The 19,395-nt window shown below is 56.0% G+C and overlaps 2 protein-coding genes across 3 annotated transcripts; one reads left to right on the top strand and one right to left on the bottom strand.

Annotated features, from left to right (window-relative positions):
• Positions 1-36: 36 nt before the first annotated feature.
• On the bottom strand, positions 37-12,893 carry ALDH16A1 (aldehyde dehydrogenase 16 family member A1). The gene is made up of 17 exons (XM_032839312.1): positions 12,776-12,893; positions 7,871-7,973; positions 7,351-7,477; positions 6,679-6,857; positions 6,514-6,591; positions 5,962-6,143; positions 5,723-5,875; positions 5,057-5,242; positions 4,810-4,905; positions 4,467-4,603; positions 4,179-4,284; positions 3,959-4,089; positions 3,515-3,682; positions 3,029-3,230; positions 1,291-1,476; positions 852-974; positions 37-319 (listed from the first exon to the last, which is right to left on the bottom strand). The coding sequence occupies exons 1-17, from the start codon at positions 12,863-12,865 to the stop codon at positions 158-160; spliced, it is 2,409 nt and encodes an 802-aa protein (XP_032695203.1). The 5' UTR covers positions 12,866-12,893; the 3' UTR covers positions 37-157.
• PIH1D1 (PIH1 domain containing 1) lies at positions 12,750-17,936 on the top strand. 2 transcript variants are annotated; one of them, XM_032839314.1, is made up of 10 exons: positions 12,750-12,976; positions 13,807-13,900; positions 14,264-14,330; positions 14,906-15,085; positions 16,128-16,189; positions 16,277-16,358; positions 16,804-16,933; positions 17,145-17,220; positions 17,563-17,706; positions 17,810-17,936. In XM_032839314.1, the coding sequence occupies exons 2-10, from the start codon at positions 13,811-13,813 to the stop codon at positions 17,849-17,851; spliced, it is 873 nt and encodes a 290-aa protein (XP_032695205.1). In that variant the 5' UTR covers positions 12,750-12,976; positions 13,807-13,810; the 3' UTR covers positions 17,852-17,936. The 2 variants fall into 2 exon arrangements, with proteins under 2 accessions (XP_032695205.1, XP_032695206.1); XM_032839315.1 differs by having other exon boundaries at positions 12,822-12,926.
• Positions 17,937-19,395: the final 1,459 nt, after the last annotated feature.

The following is a 19,395-nucleotide window of genomic DNA, read 5'->3' as shown; positions in this document are numbered from 1 at the left end:
TGCTACTCCCCCACTTCCTCCCCTCAGAAGCACAGCCAAGGTTGGTTAGAGTTTATTGGAGGACATGGAAGTCCTAATAAAAGAAAGTTCCAGGCTTCTGGTGTCTGTCAGAGTCCATCTCTCCTCTGTCCAAGGTGGAGCGGGAAGCACTCCGGCATCAGTCTCCCATGGGCAGCCACAGGGCCTTGGTCCGTGCTGCCCGCAGCCCCAGCTCTTGGCCTGCCCCCTGGGCCTCCTGATCCCAGGCGCGAGGGCAGCCCCGGTTCACCCACACCGGCTTCAGGTTTCCAGCTGAGGCCCACTCCACAAACTGGGAGCCCTGGCATGAGAAGGGGGGGATCAGGACTTCTGCCAGCTGGGGTGCCAAGAAGCTGTGTCTTATTACTGAGGGGCCTGATGGCTTGACCTAGGCTCTGTTTCTACAATGCTTGGTCTGTGGTCCACAGACCTTCCAGATGCTGAGGGAAACGAGGCTGACCTTTGCGGCTAGGGAATTTCCTCCCCATTAACAGCCCACATTGAAAGGAATGGGGCCTGGGTTCTTGGTGACAAGGAGTTTCCCTGTTATCATCAGGAGGGTGGACAGTGGGCCTCTGGTTCTGCTACTAGGGTGTGGTCCTTAGCAACGGGTTGTCCAATGAGATGAGGTTTTTGGGCCCTTGTTGCTATGCTAAGGAGATCCCCTTACTTAGCAAACTGGCTCTAAAAGGGCAGGACCTCCTAACCCGGTTGCTGAGGAGTCTGTCCTCCCTAGTAACTGGAACTCTAAGGTGGCAGTGCCCTGATTCCAGAAAAGGAAGACGCTGTTGGTGAGGTTCGAGACAGCGAAAAGACAGCAAAGCAAAGGGTACCTCGGCAGATCCGAAGTACCACAGGGCCTGGATATCCTGGTGCAAGGCCAGGCAGCGGGTCAGGTGGTCCCGGTCGCCAGTCACCACATTTACCAGGCCTGCTGGCAATAAGGCGGCCATATCCTAGGGGACAGTAGAGAGGATTGGGCGGGAAGGAAGTCAGAGACGCAGAGGCAATAGGCTGGTTGAGGAGTGAGCATCTGGGGAGAGCCCTTGGAGCTCCTGGAAGGAACGGGACGTGGGTCATGAGTGGCGAATGCTTGAGGCCTGGACAGAACAGTCTTGGGGTCGATGAGCAATGCAGGCTTGGATGGGGGTGTGGTGGTGGGGTTACCATGGTTACCAAGGGGGTGGGGTGAGTGCAAGCCTGGGGCACCTACCATCTACCTGCTGCCCCAGGGGCTGCTGGGAGCTGCAGCAGGAGGGCGGGAAACTGTACCTGGCAGACCTCCAGGGCAGGGATGGGACAGGCCCCGCTGGGCACCAGGACCACAGTGTTGCCATGGGCCAGGGCGGCAGCCAGCAGGGACACGAAGGCAAGCAGGGGCCACTCGTCAGGGCACACAATGGCCAGCACGCCCAGCGGCTCCCGCAGCCGGAGCACCGGGCCTTTCAGCTCTGCCACCTGCGGGGACAGGCAGGAGGTCAAGGGCTGGGCACAGGAGCCTCGTCGTCTGCCCCATTCCTCCTTTCCCCACCTTTCCTTTTCTGTAACAACACCTTTGATGATTCACTGGTCAAAGCGCAGAGCCAACTGGAGCCAGGCTGTGGGCTCTGCCCCTCACCAGCTGTGTGATCTCAGGGGAATTACTTAACCTCTCTGGGCCTCAGTTCCCCATCTTTCAAATGAGCTGAACGGTGCTTCCCTCACAGGTTTGTTGTTGAAATGAAATAAATTGTGTGTAGAGAGCTCAGAACCTGGCCCGTGGGTTTGTTTCTGTGCGCGTGTGTATACTTTTTTTTTAAACTTTATTGAATATAATTGACATTCACTAAACTGCATGCATTTTAAGGGTCATAATATGTTATTTCTTTCCTTCTTTTTTTTTTTTAAGTAACTTTATGCCCAACATGGGGCTTGAGCTCATGAACCTGAGATCAAGTTTTATACTCTACCAACTGAGCCTGCCAAATGCCCTCAAATCGCTTGAAACCATCACTGCAATCAAGATAATGGACTTCACTCCCCCAAACCTCCCTGTGCCCCTTAGTGATCCTTTCCACCTGACTCCACCTGAACCCTCTCCCTCCTTAACCACCGCTCTGCTTCCGCTCACTACAGTTTGTCTTTTCTAGAATTTTCTAGATACAGAATTATATAGGCTGCACTGTTTCTAATTTGGCTTCTTTCACTCTTCAGAGCCCCTTTGAGATTCACCCACAGGACGCTGAGCAGGGCCCCGCTGTTACGGGTGAGGCACGCTTTGTTCATTAACCTCCCAAGGGACGTTTGGATTACTCCCACTTTTTGTTTTATTTATTGTATTTATTTATTTGTTTTAAAAATAAACTCCAGGTGCCTGGGTGGCTCAGTGGGTTGAGGCCTCTGCCTTCATCTCCGGTCATGATCCCAGGGTCCTGGGATCAAGCTCCGCATCGGGCTCTCTGCTCAGCGGGGAGCCTGCTTGCCTTCCTGTCTCTCTGCCTGCCTCTCTGCCTACTTGTGATCTCTGTCTGTCAAATAAATAAATAAAATCTTAAAAAAAAAAATAAAAAATAAATAAATAAAAATAAACCCCATGCCCAAAGAGCGGCTCAAACTCACTCCCCCTGAGATCAAGAGCCATGTGCGGCACGGATGGGGCCAGGAGCGAGACTGCTTCCAGTCCTCAGCTACTAGGAATAATGTTGCTATAAAATTGGGGCATAAATCCCGTATGGATACAGGTTTTCACTGTTCTCAGATTAAAACCTAGGAGTTAGGGGCACCTGGGTGGCTCTGTCGGTTGGGCTTTCGACTCTTGGTTTCGGCTCAGATCATGATCTCAGGGTCGTGAGATCGAGTCCTGTGTCGGGCTCCTCGCTCAGTGCAGAGCCTGCTTGAGAGTCTCCCTCCCCCTGCCCTCCTGCTCGTGCTGTCTCGCTGTCTTCCTGCAAGTCCAGCTCACTCCCAGGTCCTTGCTCTGACTCCCACCCTGAGCTGCCTCGCTGTCTGCCGGCTCACACGACCCTCTCACCTGCAACACATGGCCCTGGGCCTGGGCACGGGCGCCCCAGGCCCGGAGCTGCCTGGCGCTCAGCTTCACCTCCGCCTGGGCGTCCTTGAGCTTCACGCCATGCCTCTCCAGCCTCGAGGTGAGGGCAGACTCCCGGCGCTCCAGGGCAGATGCGAGGGCCCACAGCAGGGTCGCCCGGGTCCCTGGCGACTGGCCCACCCAGCTGGGGGGAAGGGGACACAGTGCAAATTAGGGTCAGCTTTCTGGTCCTGGATCCTTCCAGATATCCCTCCTCTGTCCGCAGCCCTGATGATGGGGCTCCAGGCCCCACGGCCCCATCTGCCTGGGGAGGGGAGTGAGGGCCACGACCCCTATCCTGTCAGCCTTGGGAGCTCGGACCTCACAGCCCACCAGTCCCAGACCCCATATGCCCTCAGCCCTTGGGGGTCTCAGACCACTGTCTCTAATGCCCCATTACCTCTGGGTTCTCCCACGTGACTTCCTTACCCAGGGGCAGCCTGGTGAGCGGCCTCTACGGCCCCTCGGACATCCTTGGCTCCTCCCTCAGCCACGTAGCTGTGGAGATTGCCTTGCAAATCCTGGATGGGTCTGGAGCTCCGGGACCCCGGAGCTTGGAAACGGCCGCCGATGAAGAGCCCATAGGGGGCTGCTGGGCTGGAGGAGGGTGAGGCGTGGGTGTGGGTCCTGGGGTCACGTCTCCTCAGACCCTGTGCTCCACCCCGCCATGCCTCTGGGAGAGCTCAGTCCTTCATTCAGCAGAATGGGGACTCTCCTTAGGAGACAGGGTCGGTGTGGAGCCACACACGGGGACCCCTCAAGACAGCTCTAATGAACCCCCCCTCCAGCCCACGAGGAGCCAGCCCCAACCTCCCTTCTCCCCCTCCCCACCCCGGGGGGATTCTGGGAGTTGCAGCCCCTGAGACAGCTCACCTGGGTCCTGTTTCAGGCCCTGCGGGCAGGGTGGAGGGGACAGCGAGACCAAAGGTGTCATAGTTCAGATTCTCAGAAAAGTAAGACAGCCGGGCGGGGGTCCCTGAGGGCCGCAGATACTCATACAGACCCTAGGGGAGGGGCAGTGTCAGAAGGATGTAGGGGACAGCGCGAGGTGGCTGAAGGGGGTGACGATGGGGCGGAGGAGGGGCGCACTCACATCGGGGCCCCCGTGCCAGGAAGACCCACTCTCCTTGCAGCCGCCTGCGGGCACCTGAGTGTTTCGCAGGCCGTGGGCATTGATCCAGACGGTGCCCATCTGGAGCCTGTGGGGAGAGAGGGGGACGGGAGCAAGAGTGGAAAGTGGTGGGGGGCCTGGAGTCAGGGAGGAGGGGCGGGCAGAACTCCAGAGAGAGGGGATAGAGACCTCAAGACTGAGAAAAAAGAGCAGAAGCTGGGCGCCCCCCAACAGGCTGCCCCCCTTTGGCCCCCAAAGGTGCCGACTGACCCCCAGCCCAGCTCCAGGGCCTGCCCTAGTCTCTCGCTCCACACACTGGCACTGGCTCCTCGGGGCGTCCCGTTGGCCACAGCCAGGGCCTCCTTAGCTGTGCGGAATGGGGAGGCCACGACCACGGGCCAGGGCACCTGGAAGGAGTGAGGACGGAGCTCAGGGGGCCCGGCCAGCTTCTCTCCCCAACATCCGTTAGGGGAGCGGCTTCCAACCGTGAGCAGCCCCCGGACCCAGACCCAGGGGTCACCCCACGGGGGCCTCGGCAGGCGGAGTCTTGCTGCTCAGGTCTGGCCGCAGGTGGGTGGATGGAATAGGATCTCTGGGGCCTTGGAGGGCTCACCTCTGCCTGCATACACGGGGAAGCCGGGGGCAGGTCAGAGACCAAAGTCGGGGGGAAGAACGGGCTTTCTGAAGGCACATCTCCAGCCTGGAACACCTGAAGAGAAGCAGATCGACAAGTTCACTTCTGGCGCCTCCTCCCTCAGACCCGGGAGTCCTCACCCCCAGCCCCTCCTCCCTCAGACCCAGGGGTCAGGTCTCCAGGTCCCTCCTCCCCTGGCATCCTGGAGTCTGTGCCCATTGCTCACCTGTGCGCCCTGACTTTGGGCCTCACGCACATAGCGCTGGGCCAGGTCCTGTGCAGCCGCCCCTCGAGCCCCCATGTCCACGGCCCCATCCAGTCCTCGACCACCCCGAAGCCGGGCCATCCTCTCCCCGAGCCGCCTCATCGTCTCGTCCCACACAGACTCCTGGATGAGGAGCCTGAGTCCCCCCTGAGAGGGAGAGGGATGTCAGGGAGGGCAAAGCAGGGCCCGCCTTGAGGGGACAGTCCCCCATAGAGGGCCAAGCCTTGGGGACATACACAGATCAGAGGAGAGTCAGGGAGGAGTGACCGGGGAGCCCAGACACTCACCAAGTCCCAAGAGCCAGGCAGGGGGGCAAGTTACAGAAGGGGGTGACTCAGAGTGAAGACAGAGGTTGGAAAACTAGGGACATGCACACTTAGAAAAGTGCCGAGAACCTCTAAAAACAAGAGACATGAGGCCCTGCAGAAACAGGAGGGCTGGGATGGGGAGATCCAGGAATCTGAGGTGAAGATGAGCCCCGTGCTCCTCGTGTGCTGGCGCAGAGAGAGAACTTGCGACCCAAAACACTGAAAATTACAACTGGTGGAGAGACACGAGGCCCTGAGGTCTGGAGACGGACATGCATGACCCCCAGGACTCAGGGGACCCCGAGCACATGGGCCTTACTGCATTGCGGTCGGACCAGGCCGCATCCACGACACCCTCCACAGCCGAGTCCACATCCGCCGCCTCCGTCAGCACCAGCAGCGACTCGGCCCCCAGGGCCAGGCCCAGTTCGGCACCCCTGCCCGCCAGGCTCCGCCGAAGGGCACGTCCTTCCTGCAAGATCCCCACCGAATTCAGCTGAGGGAGGGGCCTTCCGGCCTCCCAGCCACGTCCTGTACCCCTCCCAGCCCCGAAGATACCTCAACGGTTCCACAGAAGGTCACCTTCTGGACTCTAGGCTGGGAGGCCAGGATGGGGCCCAGGGAGGCAGGGCCACTGACCACATTGAGGATTCCTGGGAACGAGTCTAGCTCCCCTGCCAGCTGGGCCAGGAGGAGGGGTGTCGGGGAGGCTGGTGGCACGAGGACCACTACAGTACAACCTGGAAAAGGTGGGCAGCTCAAAAACCCTGGAGTCTGGGCCCCCAGTGCCTCCTCCCTCAGACCCTAGAGTCTGGGGCCCCAGCCCCTCTTCCCTCAGACCCTGGAGTCTGGGCCCCCAGCTCAGACCCAGGAGTCTGGGCCACCAGCCCCTCCTCCCTCAGACCTAGGGGTCCAGTTTCCCCCCCAGCCCCTCCTCCCTCAGACCCAGGAGTCCAGACCCGCAGCCCCTCCTCCCTCAGACCCAGCAGTCCAGGCCCTCAGTCCCCCGCTCCCTCAGACCCAGGGGTCCAGGCCCCCAGCCCCTCCTCCCTCAGACCCAGGAGTCAAGACCCGCAGCCCCTCCTCCCTCAGATCCAGCCCATCAATTACCCACAGCCAGGGCTGGGCAAATCCTCCACATCATCTCAAGGAAGGAGAATGTAGGTGGCAAGATGAGACCAATCACTCCTGTAAGAATAAATAAGGGGACTGGGGCAGGTACTGCTAGGTCATGGGGGGAGGAAGGGGCTGGGGGCCAGGACTCCTGCTTCTCACCCATGGGCTCCCAGCCAGCCAGCACCTCCTCCTGGGTGGACGCCTGGATGGCATGGTACTGGAGCAGCTGCTGGGCCAGTGGGACATCCCCGTCTCGAATCTCTCGAATGGCTCGCCCAGAAACCAGGGACTCCAGGGTCCATAGCAGCCTCTGGTGTTTCTGGATCATCTTGGCCAGCCTGCAGAGAAAGCCGGGGGAGTCATTTCCCTCTGCCCCTCAGTCACACAGTCCTGGAACACCCCCTGTGTACTTGGACTATAATCCCTATGATCTCCTGGGGGCATCCCTATCATTTGCAGGGGTGGAGAGCCCCCCAGAGATTTATGGGAAATGTAGTCCAAGCAACTGTTCTCTTAGAAAGTGGAAACTTTGTCTCTAGTTGCCCCAAATGGGAGAAAATGGAAAATGGGCACTAGGGTCGGGAAAATGGGAGGCTCGGTGAGCCCTGGGACTATTCTGGGGAACAGAGCTTTCTCATATTAACCCTGGTGTATGGGATGTTTTAGCTGCTAGAGGCTTGAGGGAGTGGAGCCCACAGGAGCCTGAGCTTGCAAGTAATTCGGTGAGCTAGAGCTCTCGGGAAAGAGAGTCTCTGTTCCCACAGTCTCAAGTGGATGCTGGGGGATGGAGTCCTTCCCCACGTCCCGAGACCCACGCCTCAGCTGCGTCACCTGACTAGGTGCTGGGCCCGAGAGGCTCCAGGGAGTCCGCTCCAGGTCTCGAACGCAGTCCCTGCTGCCTCCACGGCTGCCGCCACATCTTCAGCCTGTGCCTGGAGGCAACTGGCCAAGCTCTCTCCTGGGGAGATAAATGGAGGGATCCCAGATGGGAAGAGTGGGGGAGCCCGTGTCAGAGCTGGAGGTGGCTGAGATTTCCAGAGCCCGGGCGCACCCCAAGGCAGGAAAGCTAGTCCTCAGCCCCGTTCTGTGATGACCCTATTGGTTATTGCTCTGGCTGTCTCCTGTAATCAAGGAAGGGATCTTAGTAGAGAGTGACTTCAAAAAGCATCCACACGGGCTTGGAGCGGTAATTAGGATGACCGTTACCAGAAAGAGCCAGAAATCTTGGCCATCCCCCACTGGCTATACCCTGCCCTCAGATCCCTGAGCAAAGGGAATGGGGCCTTGTTGTCGGTCCAGCTGGGAGTGTAGATGCCTCTCCCTCCCATAGCAGCTGGGGGACACCTCATACCTGTGATGGGATCCTGGCAAGGCACTGAGTTCCTGTGTTCTGGCTTCAACCACTTCCCGTTTACATAGTGACCCAAGTGTCGGTCCTGGGTGTCCAGCCAGGCCTGTGGGAGGTGAAGACAGTTTGGAATGGGGTCTGGGAGGCAGCTGGGGGAGCTCAATCCCTGCCTAGAATCCTCTGGGAGAGGACACCTGCACCCCTCTGCCCCCCTGCTCATTCTTTTCCTGTGTAGAAGGAAAATAACCCCTAAACATAACATATATTAAAACCAAAAACTCATCGTGTTAAGCATTGTAAAGGATACAGTTCAGCAGCATTTAGAACGTGCCACCATCACCAGATCTCCTTCTAGAATATTTCCATCCCCTTGCAAGGAAACTTTGTACACACTGGGCAGTCACTCTTCTCTCCCCCTGCCCCTAGCTTCTGGCTACCACTGATCTGCTTCCTGTTTCTGTGGATTTGTTGACTCTGGATTATCTCACAGAAATGGAACCTTACAATCTGTGATTCTTTTTGCCTGGCTTTTTTCGTCCAACACCCTGTTTTTACAACATCCAGTTGTAATATCTATCGATACTCCATTCCTGGGGCGTCTGGCTGGCTTGGTCCATTAAGCATCCGACTCTTGATTTCGGCTCAGGTCATGATCTCAGCGTCATGAGATCGAGCCCCACACTGGGCTCCATGCTGGACATGGAGCCTGCTTGAGATTCTCTCCCTCAGTCTCTCCCCCTCTTCTCTCCCTTTTAAACAACAACAACAACAACAACAAACTTTTTTTTTTTTTTTAACACGCCTATACAATATTCCATTGTCTGGATAGGCCACATTTTGTTTATCCATTTATCACCAGTGGATGCGGCTTTGGTCTGTCTTTGCCTTCCAGTTATCGTGAATAGCACTGCTTGGAACATGCACACACGAGTTTTTGTTCCAACACCTGACTTTACTTCTTCTAGGCATGTGGACCCAGGAGGGTCACAGGTCAACTCCACGAGTAACTTATGGAGGAGCCCACCAAGCTGTTTCATGTTCTCACCAGAGATATAGGAGGGCTGGCCTACTGACTTTGCTTTTTTTTCTTCTTTTTTTAAAGATTTTATTCATTGATTTGACACAGAGAGAGAACACAAGTAAGCAGAGAGAGAGGGGGAAGCAGGCTCCCCACCGAGCAGAGAGCCCGATGCAGGGCTCGATCCCAGGACCCTGGGATCATGACCTGAGCCGAAGGCAGACGCTTAAGCCACTGAGCCACCCAGGTGCCCCTGTCCTACTGACTTTGAAATGTGGCTTAATAAAACCCTTTCTCCTCCATGGAGAAACGACCCGGGCAAGCTTCCTGTTTCTCAGGATTCCTGAGGTAATTCCGCAGCATCACCAGGCAACAATGACTCCTGAAGGGTCCACCGCACCTGCCTGGGAAAACTGGGAACACGCCATAGAGATCCAACGGGAGGCCCGAGCACTGGGGCTTTCTGGACCGCCCTACGTTCCTGAGATTGGGCGCGTACCTTGTCACAACCCTGGAGGCAATGCCTGTGACACTGTTATCGGGCAGTAACGGGTTCTATTTGGAAGGGGGGCGGCTAAGCCAGGTGGCTCCTGCACCCGGCGGCCATCACTTCAAGGGGCAGCGAGGACCCCCCGCTGTAGACACAGGCTTACCAGGTGCAGCTTATTTGGCTGTGACGTGTCTACCTGAGCCCAGGGCAGAGCGGAGAGGCACTGCAAAGGGGACAGTGTGGCATGGAGTCTCTGGGGCTAGGAGACTGAATCTTGGCTCTAGTATTTATTGTTCAATGTCAGCCGGGGTGTAACAGTACTTTGGCCATCTGGAAAATGGGGATAAGCACAGCCCCTCGCTACTTCACGGGGCTGTGGCAAGGATTAATTAAATGCATCAATGCACATCGTACACTCAGAGCAGCACTAGGTAGGATTCCCTCTTAATCTCACTGCACCTCCCCTTCCATATCTGCTCCATGTTTCTCTCCCTGGTCCTGCCTTCCCTAGATCCTGGCGAAATCCCAGACCTGCTTTCCACTCTTTCCTTCTATAACTGCTCTCTCCTTCTTAGCATCCCAAAGCCACATTCTCCCGATTTTCCTCTTACCCTGCCAACTGGCCCTTCTGCTTTTTCTCTGAAGTCGAAGGGTGAGTCAGAAGTTTCCCATTCAAATACCCCCAGGGAAAGACACATTTTGGAAATAGTTGGAGGTGCACGAACATGAGCTGGGCATTGGATGATATTAAGCAATGAGCGATGGGATGCCTGGGAGGCTCAGGTCATGATCTCAGGGTTCCGGGGTCAGTCCTGCCTTGGGCTCCTTTCTCGATGTTGAGCCTGCTGCTCCCCCTGCTTGTGCTCTCTCTTTTCTGACAAATAAGTAAAATCTTAAAAAAAAAAAAAATAAAAGTGACCACTAATGTGAAGTGTGAAAAATGGCTAGGTGGGGTTGCTTGGGTGGCTCAGTCGCTTAAGCGTCTGACTCTTGATTTTGGCCCAGGATTGTGAGATTGAGCCCCTTTTTGGGCTCTGTGCTGGGTGTGGAGACTGCTTAAGATTTTCGTGCCCCTCCCCCTGCTTGCACGCTTGCTGGAGTGCTCTTGCTCTCTCTCTTAAAAAAAAAAAAAATTAGGGGCGCCTGGGTGGCTCAGTGGATTAAAGTCTCTGCCTTCAGCTCGGGTCACAATCTCAGGGTCCTGGGATCGAGTCCCATATCGGCCTTTCTGTTCAGCGGGGAGCCTGCTTCCCCCTCTCTCTCTGCCTGATGCTCTGCTTACTTGTGATGCCGCTCTGTCTCTCTCTGTCAAATAAATAAATAAAATCTTTAAAAAAATTAATTTAATTAAAGTGGCTAGGTGATTATGTTACAAAATTAGTCTTTATCTGTTAGAAATGAGAATTCAAATATTTCTTGGAAGCTAACAGGACATCGGGGATTTAAATCGTTCCAGAAAAAAGAGAAAACAAAAGAAGGCAACACTGGACTACATGTCTGGCAGTTCCTGAAGCTGAGGGATAGGTAAGTAGCACTATTAAGTATTCTGTGGAAGTTTGCAATCTCCACCCCACCCCCCCAATCCCCCCAACCCTGCCCAAGAAAAACAAAACCATAAAAGAATGTCCACAGGGCCCTGGGAAGTCATGTTAGTGTAAGAGGGGCTGGTGGAGATTGGGAACTCGTAACTTGTCTAAAGAGACAGTCACTATTGAATCCAGATGACTTTTGTCAGGGAATGTGAGCCAAACATTGCCAAATTTGGGGTTTTTATTTTCAAAAGAAGCTGGACTCCTCCTGGATGTTTACGGGGAATTAGTTGACCACTAATTCAAATTTTCAAAAATAAAGTGCGGGCCAAAGAAAACAGTTTGTTGGTTGAGTCTGGCTCACGCATTGGAAGGTTGAGACCTTTGCTTGGGAGGCGGTGGGGGAACCATGGGCTGTGGAATCCTAGGGCTTAGGTTCAAATCTCAGCTTTGCCTCTTTTAAACTGTGTTGACAGAGGGCAAATTACATACCCTTTATGCCTCCCTGTGCTATGGCTAAAATAATGACAATAATCCCCTCTCACAGCTGTTCTAGGGATTAAATTAGATCACACTGAGTACAGAGGCTGGCACAGAGAGCTCCCAGTGAATATAAGCTATGATTACTATTATTGCTATGATTACTATTAGCTATTATTGCTATTTCAGTATATTCCATCTCTAGCCAAGCTCCAAGTGTGGGAATGGTCTGTCCTCTGATCCAGATCCTCACTCCCTCAGTTCAACTATCCTTCCACATTGATGACTCCCAGGTCCCTGTCTCCAGACCTGAAGGCTTGGGCCAAGTAGCATTTGATGCCTTCACAAGGCCAAGGCTGTCCAGGGTCCCTCACACTTTCACCATGTGATAACCAAGCTCAGGTCTATCCCCGGAGCCCCAGTCCTCCTGGGTTCACCACTAGTGGTGGTGGTGGTGAGGGGTGGGGGAGACGCGACCACAGACAGCCAAACCCCAGACACTGCCTTGCCCTCTCAACTCCTGACACTGGTCCTCCTGTATCTCTGCCTCATCCCCTCCTATCTATCTATCCACTTCCACAACCCGCTCCAGGCTCTGGCCTCATCTTCCACTTGGACCACTGTCCCAGCCTAAGCTTTTCATTCCTGGGTGCTAGAGACCCTGTGGGATGAGGAGAGCCCCATGGGAGGAGTTCTTAGGAGCCGGGGTAATTATAGAATATGCGAGGCACCCTACTTATCCACAGGAACCACAAGAGGTTATGGGGGACCCCGAGGGATCCCAGGACTTGAAAGGACGCTTTAGAATCATGGGAGCCCCACGAGGGTATTCTGAGGGGCTGTAAGAGATTACAATTAAATTCTGAGCTATCCTGGCGTTCCCAGGATCCTAGAAGCTCCGCAATGATTGATGGGGGCCCTGAGAAATTACGGGGAACCCACAGGAGTTCGACGGGGTGGGGCTCAGAGAGCCACGCAAGCCACAGGATGTTTTGAGGAATCACGGGAAGTCCATGGAGATTCTGGGGGTCTTTGGAAGATAAGGGGTGTCCTACAGGAATTCTGAGTCCCTGGGATTCACGGGAGGTCCGGGAAGGGGAGGCTGAAGAATCACAGGAGGCCCTTTGGGGGCTCTGAGGCATCGGGGAAACACCGCCGCAGAGCGGAGGTACGAGAAAGGCTCCGAAACAAGAGAAAAAACTCAAGGGTTAAGAGGCAGCAGCCGCAAAGGCTCAAGGGAATGCCCTTCAAGGGTGGGTCCTAAGGAGTAGCCGGAGTCACGGGAACCGAGAAGGGCGGACCTGCCGCGGTGGATCACGGGAGTCCGCGCGCCAAACAAGACCCGGAGGCCTGGGGAGGGGGATGGGCAACGGCGAACGGCAGGCCCTCACCAGTGCGCATGCGTGGCTCTCAGGCACCGGTCCGTACTCCAGCGTGGTGAAGATCTCTCGGGCGCTGGGCCTTGCACGCGTAGCAGCCATCACCCTCCGGAGTCGCTTTCCACCAAGGAGTGCGGGGCGCTCTGCCCAGAGGAACCTTGAGGTCGAAGGGCGGCACCGCCCCCTCCAGTGCAGGGGGCGGGACTACGGGAGATAGGGCGTAACCCCGCCTTAGACCCAGTGGCCCCGCCCACACGCTCCAGCTGGCAAGGTGGTTTGGAGCATGCGCAATCCTCAGAGCGAGGCGCGGTGGGGGACAGGACAAAAATGTGTGTGTCTTGCAAATAGAAAGGCTCCAGATTTAGAAGCGTGGCCGTATTTGTGTATCTCCTTTCCACCCTGTTCATACTGAGGGCAAGGAGTTCACCTTTTAGTCCGAAGTAAATTTACTAGAGAATCGACTCGAGCTCTGGGACGAAGCGATAGTTCAGAGGTCAGAAGGGAGTCTTTTAGGATAGACGTTTAAATTAAGGTTTTGAGTATGCCAGCCTGGACTGCCCACCCAGTAGCTTGGCCAGATGTAGTCTGGAAAGAGGAGAGGTATCGCTTTAATCGACCCAGGAAGTGTGGCATTCAGAAATTAGGTTCAGGGTTTAAAGTTTTGATTGGTTGAGGTGAGAGGCGAGGCTCCAGCCTTAGACTATGATTGGCCGGAACGTAGTGGGGTTCCCGGATTGGTGTCTGGGCGTTTGAGGTGGACCGAAGCGTGGTCTGTTGAAGTCCTTGGTTACAGAGGCTGGGAGTGTGGCTGTCGTATACACGTTCGGCACACAGGACTTAGAGAGCATCTAGAACTGTTGTCTCCAACAGATTGGACAGCCGTGACTGGCATGAGTGGAACTGTAGTCTCAAGCTCAGGTTCTTAGATTTCATACAGAATAGTGGGTGTCCGGCAGCAGGCCACGGAGTTCTGATCCTGGCCAGGGTCCTTCCCCGCCCCGCGCACGTCGGTGTTGCTGAGGACGCCTAGGTCTCTTCTTCAGGTCTATGGCGGACTCGAAGCTGCTGGTGCCGGAGCTAAGCGAGGCAGAGAAGATGGGCGCTGAGACCGCGCGTTTCGAGGAGCTGCTGCTGCAGGTGAGGACTGACCAACTCCAGGGTCCCTGGGTATTCGGGGGATTTGTGTGTGTGTGTGTGTGTACACGCCCGCTCACGCACACGTGTATATGCACACCCGAGGGTGCTCAGGGATGGGACTACATTCCCAGAACGCACTATATGGAATTGTAGTTGCTTAACTCCCAAGTTTTCTAGGCTCTGGAAGAAATGCAAGTGGGGTTGGGGTTGTTCTTTGCGGTCCTCAAAGGAGGAGCGGGACATAGTATGTCCTATTCTGTGTACATCTCATATGCATAAAATTTCTCGACAAACCGTTGAAGAACAAAGGAGGGTCTGATGGCCCAGACGCCAGCATGAAGGTGGTTGTTTTCCTTCACACAGGCCTCCAAGGAGCTCCAACAGGCCCAGACAAGCAGACCAGAATCTACACAGATCCAACCGCAACCTGGTGAGAAAGGCAGAAACCCAGAGAGAGGGGGATAGAGTTGCAAAGAGAGTGGACAGAGGCTAGGGGCAGGGGACACAGAGATAGGAGGCAGGAGAGAGGCACAATAATGGGAATACACAGGCCTTGGCGGGGGTTGTGACAGAGATCCAGAGGGAGAGGGAAGGGACTAAGATCTAAAGAGAGGAGGAGGACAGGCGTGACTAGGGGGAGAGAGACTCAAAGATAGAGAGTTACAGAGGGGGCGCCTGGGTGGCTCAGTTGTTGGGCATCTGGCTTCGGCTAGGGTCATGGTTCCGGGGTCCTGTGTTCAGGCCCCGCATCGGGCTCCCTGCTCAGTGGGAAGCCTGCTTCTCCCTCTCCCACTCCCCCTGCTTGTGTTCCCTCAAATAATAAATAAAGAGAGAGAGTTACAGATCCCAGGGGTGGGGCGGGGAGCAGATTCAGAAAGCAGAGGACTGATCAAGAGAAGGGGACAAAGAGGGGACAGATCAAGAGAACAGAGACTGAGGAGGGAATGAATGGAAACCCAGATGTGTGCAGAGGCACACACCTCAGGACAAACCTATTTCCACCAGGTTTCTGCATAAAGACCAACTCCTCCGAAGGGAAGGTGTTCATCAACATCTGTCACTCCCCTTCCATCCCTCCTCCGGCCGACATGACGGAGGACGAGCTGCTTCAAATGCTGGAGGAAGACCAAGCTGGGTTTCGCATCCCCATGAGTCTGGGAGAGCCTCATGCCGAGCTGGATGCAAGTCAGTGCTCTTGGAGGACCCAGGGATCTAGCTCCCTAGGTCCTTTCTTCCCAAGGATCCAAGGGACCCTCCTCCCTTAGGACCCAGAAATCTGGCTCTCCTGACCTTATCCTGTTCTCTGTGATATATGCCTAGCCTCCTGGGCCTCCACTACCTGCTACATGGGGTGGTCCTGGTCCTGCCCGCCTGGCTAGGCTGGCCCTTCTCCCTGCCCTACCCCATGGTGAGGGGGAGCTGGGCAGGTGTCCTCATTAGCTGGCCGGACCAGCTCTCACTCTTGTTCCTGTTTCCTTCCTCACCCTTCTCCCTGTGTCTCTATCTCTCAGCCTTGTCTCACCTGTCTCTGTTGAGTTTCTTTCTCTATATGCTTGTCTTTCAAATCACATATGATCCCCTGAAGCCTCCTGGACCACGCTTTGGGCAGTGCCCTGGGGAGGAGGGACTGATCAAACCCAGAACTTGCCCTTGAGACACTCCTAGTCTTAGGCGAGGGTGGTGGGGACAGATGCGATTGCAATATGGTATGATTTGTGCTGCTCTGGTGGGGGGGTGGGGGGGTGGGGGCTGGTGGGAAGCCTTCCTGGAGGAGGAGGTGTCAGATCTAAGATGTGAAGGAACTGGAGGAGTTAATCGGGCCAAGACAGAGAAGAGGGTTCTAGGCAGAGGGGAAAGAGGAGTCCAGAAGCTGGAGAGGGATTGAATTGGATTGATTGGATCGGTCAGTCATCGGGAGAGACTGGAAGAAATTTAAACGGACCAGGTCCCCAACAGAGAAGTGAGCTTCTCTCCAGGTGGGAGGAGCAGACCATACAGGGTCTCCAGTGCCACGCGGAAGGACACGTACCTTCATCTTGGGGCTGGGGAGCTTTGCAAGGGCTGTGTGCAGGGAAGGGGCAAGGTCAGCGCTGGGATGTGGTGGGAAAAGACGCGAGGGGAAGAGACGAGGCTGGTGCAAGTCTTGAGCCATTACTTTCTAATTGTCTCCGGGTCTCTCTGGTTCTTGCGGCTGCTGGCCTTTATTGGTTTTGTCTTGTCCCCACAGAAGGCCAGGGTTGTACCGCCTACGACGTAGCCGTCAACAGCGACTTCTACCGGAGGATGCAGGTTGGGGGCGGGGCTGCGGGTGAGGCCTGGGCAGGGGCCTCTCCCTCCACCCGGAGCCCTTCCGCAGTCCCCCTCTCTTACTCCTAGAACAGCGATTTCTTGCGAGAGCTCGTGGTCACCATCGCCAGGGAGGGCCTTGAGGACAAATACAGTCTGCAACTGAATCCAGGTGAGGGGCGGGGCCTAGGCCAGCGGGGACTAGAGGGGCGGCAGCAGCTTGGGGACAGCCCTTGGGAATGGTGGAGCTAGTGTGGTGGGCAGGGATTTCCTTGGTCCCCAGGCTGTTGACTACAAGGAGAAGGCGGGGCTTCCCAAGGTTGGGGGCGGGGCAGGGGCGGGTAGTATCAAGAAACCAGATGAGGGGCGGAGTCTGGATAGCCAGGGGGCGGAGCCAGTTGCATGTCTATGGGACAGATTGCAAAACTGGGTAGGTAGGGTCGGGCTAAAGTGGGCCTATTTCCTAAAGCCAAGCTTGGGGGTGTGGCCGGATCCCCGGCGTCCTCCGAGGGGCGGAGCCTTTCCCCTGAGGCTCTTGCTGTCATGACTCCTATGGAAGCAACGGGAACCCACCCCCCCCACCCTACCACCTTTGACCCTGAGCTTCCTACCCGCAGAGTGGCGCATTCTGAAGAATCGGCCGTTCCTGGGCTCCATCTCCCAGCAAAATATCCGCTCCCAGCAGCGTCCTCGGATCCAGGAGCTGGGAAACCTGTACACCCCTGACTCCCTGAGACCTGAGGAAGGGTGGGCCTTCGATGGGTTCTCTCTGTCACGTCTCTTCTTCCCCGTAGGAAGCAGCGTCCTGGGGGCTCTGGGAACCCAGAGAGGGGAGAAGCAGCACTCCTACCCAGAAGGCTCCCCCAGGCAGTAGGGCTCAGAGGCGGGAGAAAGGGAAGGATGAGCCCTGGCGAGGACATGGTGGGTGCTCCTCATTTGGGGTTTTGCTCCTCCCTAGCCCCGAGAAGCCACACCTGAACCTTTGGCTGGAAGCCCCTGACCTCCTCTTGGCTGAAATTGACCTCCCCCGACTGGTGAGTGCACGCTTGACCAGAGCCAGAGAAAGGTCTGGAAGGGTTAGGATCTCTCAGGCGGAGTGAGCGGGGCTTGTTGCCAGACCTGTGGGAGCCTGGTTAGCACTGCCCCCTGAGTATAGCTGCCTGCCGTGGCCCACTTTGGGAGCCGTCCTGAGGGTGCTCTGGTCATTGTAAGTGCTCAGTCACAAGGACTTGTAATTACGGTCTCTCATCTTTTTCCTGGAAGACAAGACCCTTTACATATGGTATCCCAACACAGGAGCCTTTTCTCCCTGGTCCCCGTGATTATCGCCCTGTTGCTGGGAAGGGAAGGGTGAGCTTATTTCTCTCTATTCCCAGGACGGAGCTCTGGGGCTGTCACTGGAGATCGGGGAGAACCGCCTGGTGATGGGGGGCCCCCAGCAGCTGTACCATCTGGATGCCTATATCCCCTTGCGGATCAACTCCGAGGAGAGCAAGGCAGCCTTCCATCGGAAGAGAAAGGTACCTGGGGAGATGGGGGAAGTGTGCAGGGAGTTGGGGCGCTCTGGGGGGCCGGGACTCCTTGTCCTGAATCCTTATTCTGTTTTTTCCTGTCTCTCCTCAGCAACTGATGGTGGCGATGCCCCTTCTGTCAGTGGCTTCTTGATTGGATTTCTTTCTGTGCTTCCAAGTGGAGGAAGAGGCTGGTGGGGGGCTTCTCTGAAATTGAAATAAAAGATTTTTGCCTTTGTTCTGTGTCTGGCTAGGAGTACATGAGGAATGGAAGGGAAGAGGGACATTGGACTGGGTCCTAGAGACACAGAGAAGTCACTGCCCCAGCTGTGGCCTCAGCCTCTCCCTCTCCAGATCCTCTCCCCGGGCTTCTGGTCTCCAGTCTCTCCCCTCCTATCCCACAAGGTCCCAGAGCTGACCCTCCCTTCTCTTCTTCAGGTCCCCTCCTTGGCTCCCTAGTGCCCCAGGAGAAGGTCCCAGACCCTCAGCCTAGCACCCCAGGCATGTTTGGTGTGGCCCCCTTGACGCTTCTTTTTTCTTATTTTATTAGAGCACAAGCAGAGAGAGGACTAGAGGGACTCCCTGCTGAGCAGGGAACCCAACGTAGGGCTCTGTCCCAAGACCGATCATTACCTGAGCCAAAGTCAGATGCCCCATACCTCATTTTATTCCCGTCCTTCCTCTCACTCAGTCTGTTTTCTCCAGTAAAACCCAGGAAGTGTCTAATTGTCTTGCCCTCCCAGGGGACCTTTCCTGCGTCCACTGGTCATCTGATGCGTGCCATCATCTCTGGCCTCTCCTACCTCTCATCCTGACAAGCTTCCTGTTTCTGGAATGGTGCTTCAATTCACAATCCCACCAAACTGTGTCCCATTTCCTGACTCTGCAAGTACTGTTTCCTCTCCTGTGGGCCCTCCCTCCGCCCCCTCCCAAGTCATCCCTTCGTTGAGCTTTCTCTGGGAAGCTTTTCAAACTTCAAGCTTTCTCTGATCTACCCTGGCTGAGTTCGAATCTGGCCGTGTCTGGCATCCAGTGTTACCTCGTTGAATGTATGCCCCTGTGGTGTGATAATGCTTTAGAATTAGAAGGAACTCAATGAATGTTGAGTTAATGCATGATTGACACCTCTCCTTCCATGAGTCCTAGGAGGATAGGTAAGTGGAGGAACCTCAGTGGTAAATGTTGGAAGAACAGCGAGATTAGTGTGGTTAGAAAGGACTGAACTGGGTAGGGAAACAGGAACAGATAGATGGTAAAGAGGTGGAAAGGTAGGGGGATAACCTCCCATGCGGGGTCTTTGGACCTACGAAGGACCGAACGTGGCGTTTGGTCCACCAGAGGGCGTCTCGCAGCCTCGGCCTGGTGTCTCAGAAAACTACAACTCCCAGTGGCCCTCGGAGAGCGCGGCTCTTCCGAAGCAAACGGTGAGCGCCAGTGGCCACTGGGACTTGTAGTTCGCAGGGGGACCCTCCGTGGGAGGCCGAGGAACTCATTCCCAGGTCCCAGAAAAGTGTGGAGCTGGGTCCTTTCAGCCTTCTTTGGTCTCCATGGTGATGATTCCGGCGAAGGCCCGAGATTTGGCAGCGGCCGGCGCCCCCCTCCTACTCCCTCCTCTTCACCATCTGCTCCACCTTCACACCTGGCCCGGAGCCGCGGCCGCCGCCTCCGCACGCGGGTCGGGAATTCTGCTGCCACAGG

The sequence above is a fragment of the Lontra canadensis genome, unplaced genomic scaffold, assembly GCF_010015895.1.
Source record: "Lontra canadensis isolate GAN:19392208 unplaced genomic scaffold, GSC_riverotter_1.0 scaffold107, whole genome shotgun sequence".
Classification (NCBI taxonomy): Eukaryota; Metazoa; Chordata; class Mammalia; order Carnivora; family Mustelidae; genus Lontra; species Lontra canadensis.
The sequence above is the reverse complement of the archived record's forward strand: the minus strand, read 5'-3'. Positions and strand labels throughout refer to the sequence as shown.

Coding starts and splice junctions, on each gene's coding strand:
- ALDH16A1 (XM_032839312.1), bottom strand. CDS start 12,865: ATGGCTGCTACGCGTGCAAGGCCCAGCGCCCGAGAGATCTTCACCACG. Junction 6,144..6,513: donor TTGCCCAGCCCTGGCTGTGG/GTAATTGATGGG, acceptor CACCTTTTCCAG/GTTGTACTGTAGTGGTCCTC. Junction 5,243..5,722: donor CCTGGTCCGACCGCAATGCA/GTAAGGCCCATG, acceptor TCTCCCTCTCAG/GGGGGACTCAGGCTCCTCAT.
- PIH1D1 (XM_032839314.1), top strand. CDS start 13,811: ATGGCGGACTCGAAGCTGCTGGTGCCGGAGCTAAGCGAGGCAGAGAAG. Junction 14,331..14,905: donor ACAGATCCAACCGCAACCTG/GTGAGAAAGGCA, acceptor TATTTCCACCAG/GTTTCTGCATAAAGACCAAC. Junction 17,221..17,562: donor AAATTGACCTCCCCCGACTG/GTGAGTGCACGC, acceptor CTCTATTCCCAG/GACGGAGCTCTGGGGCTGTC.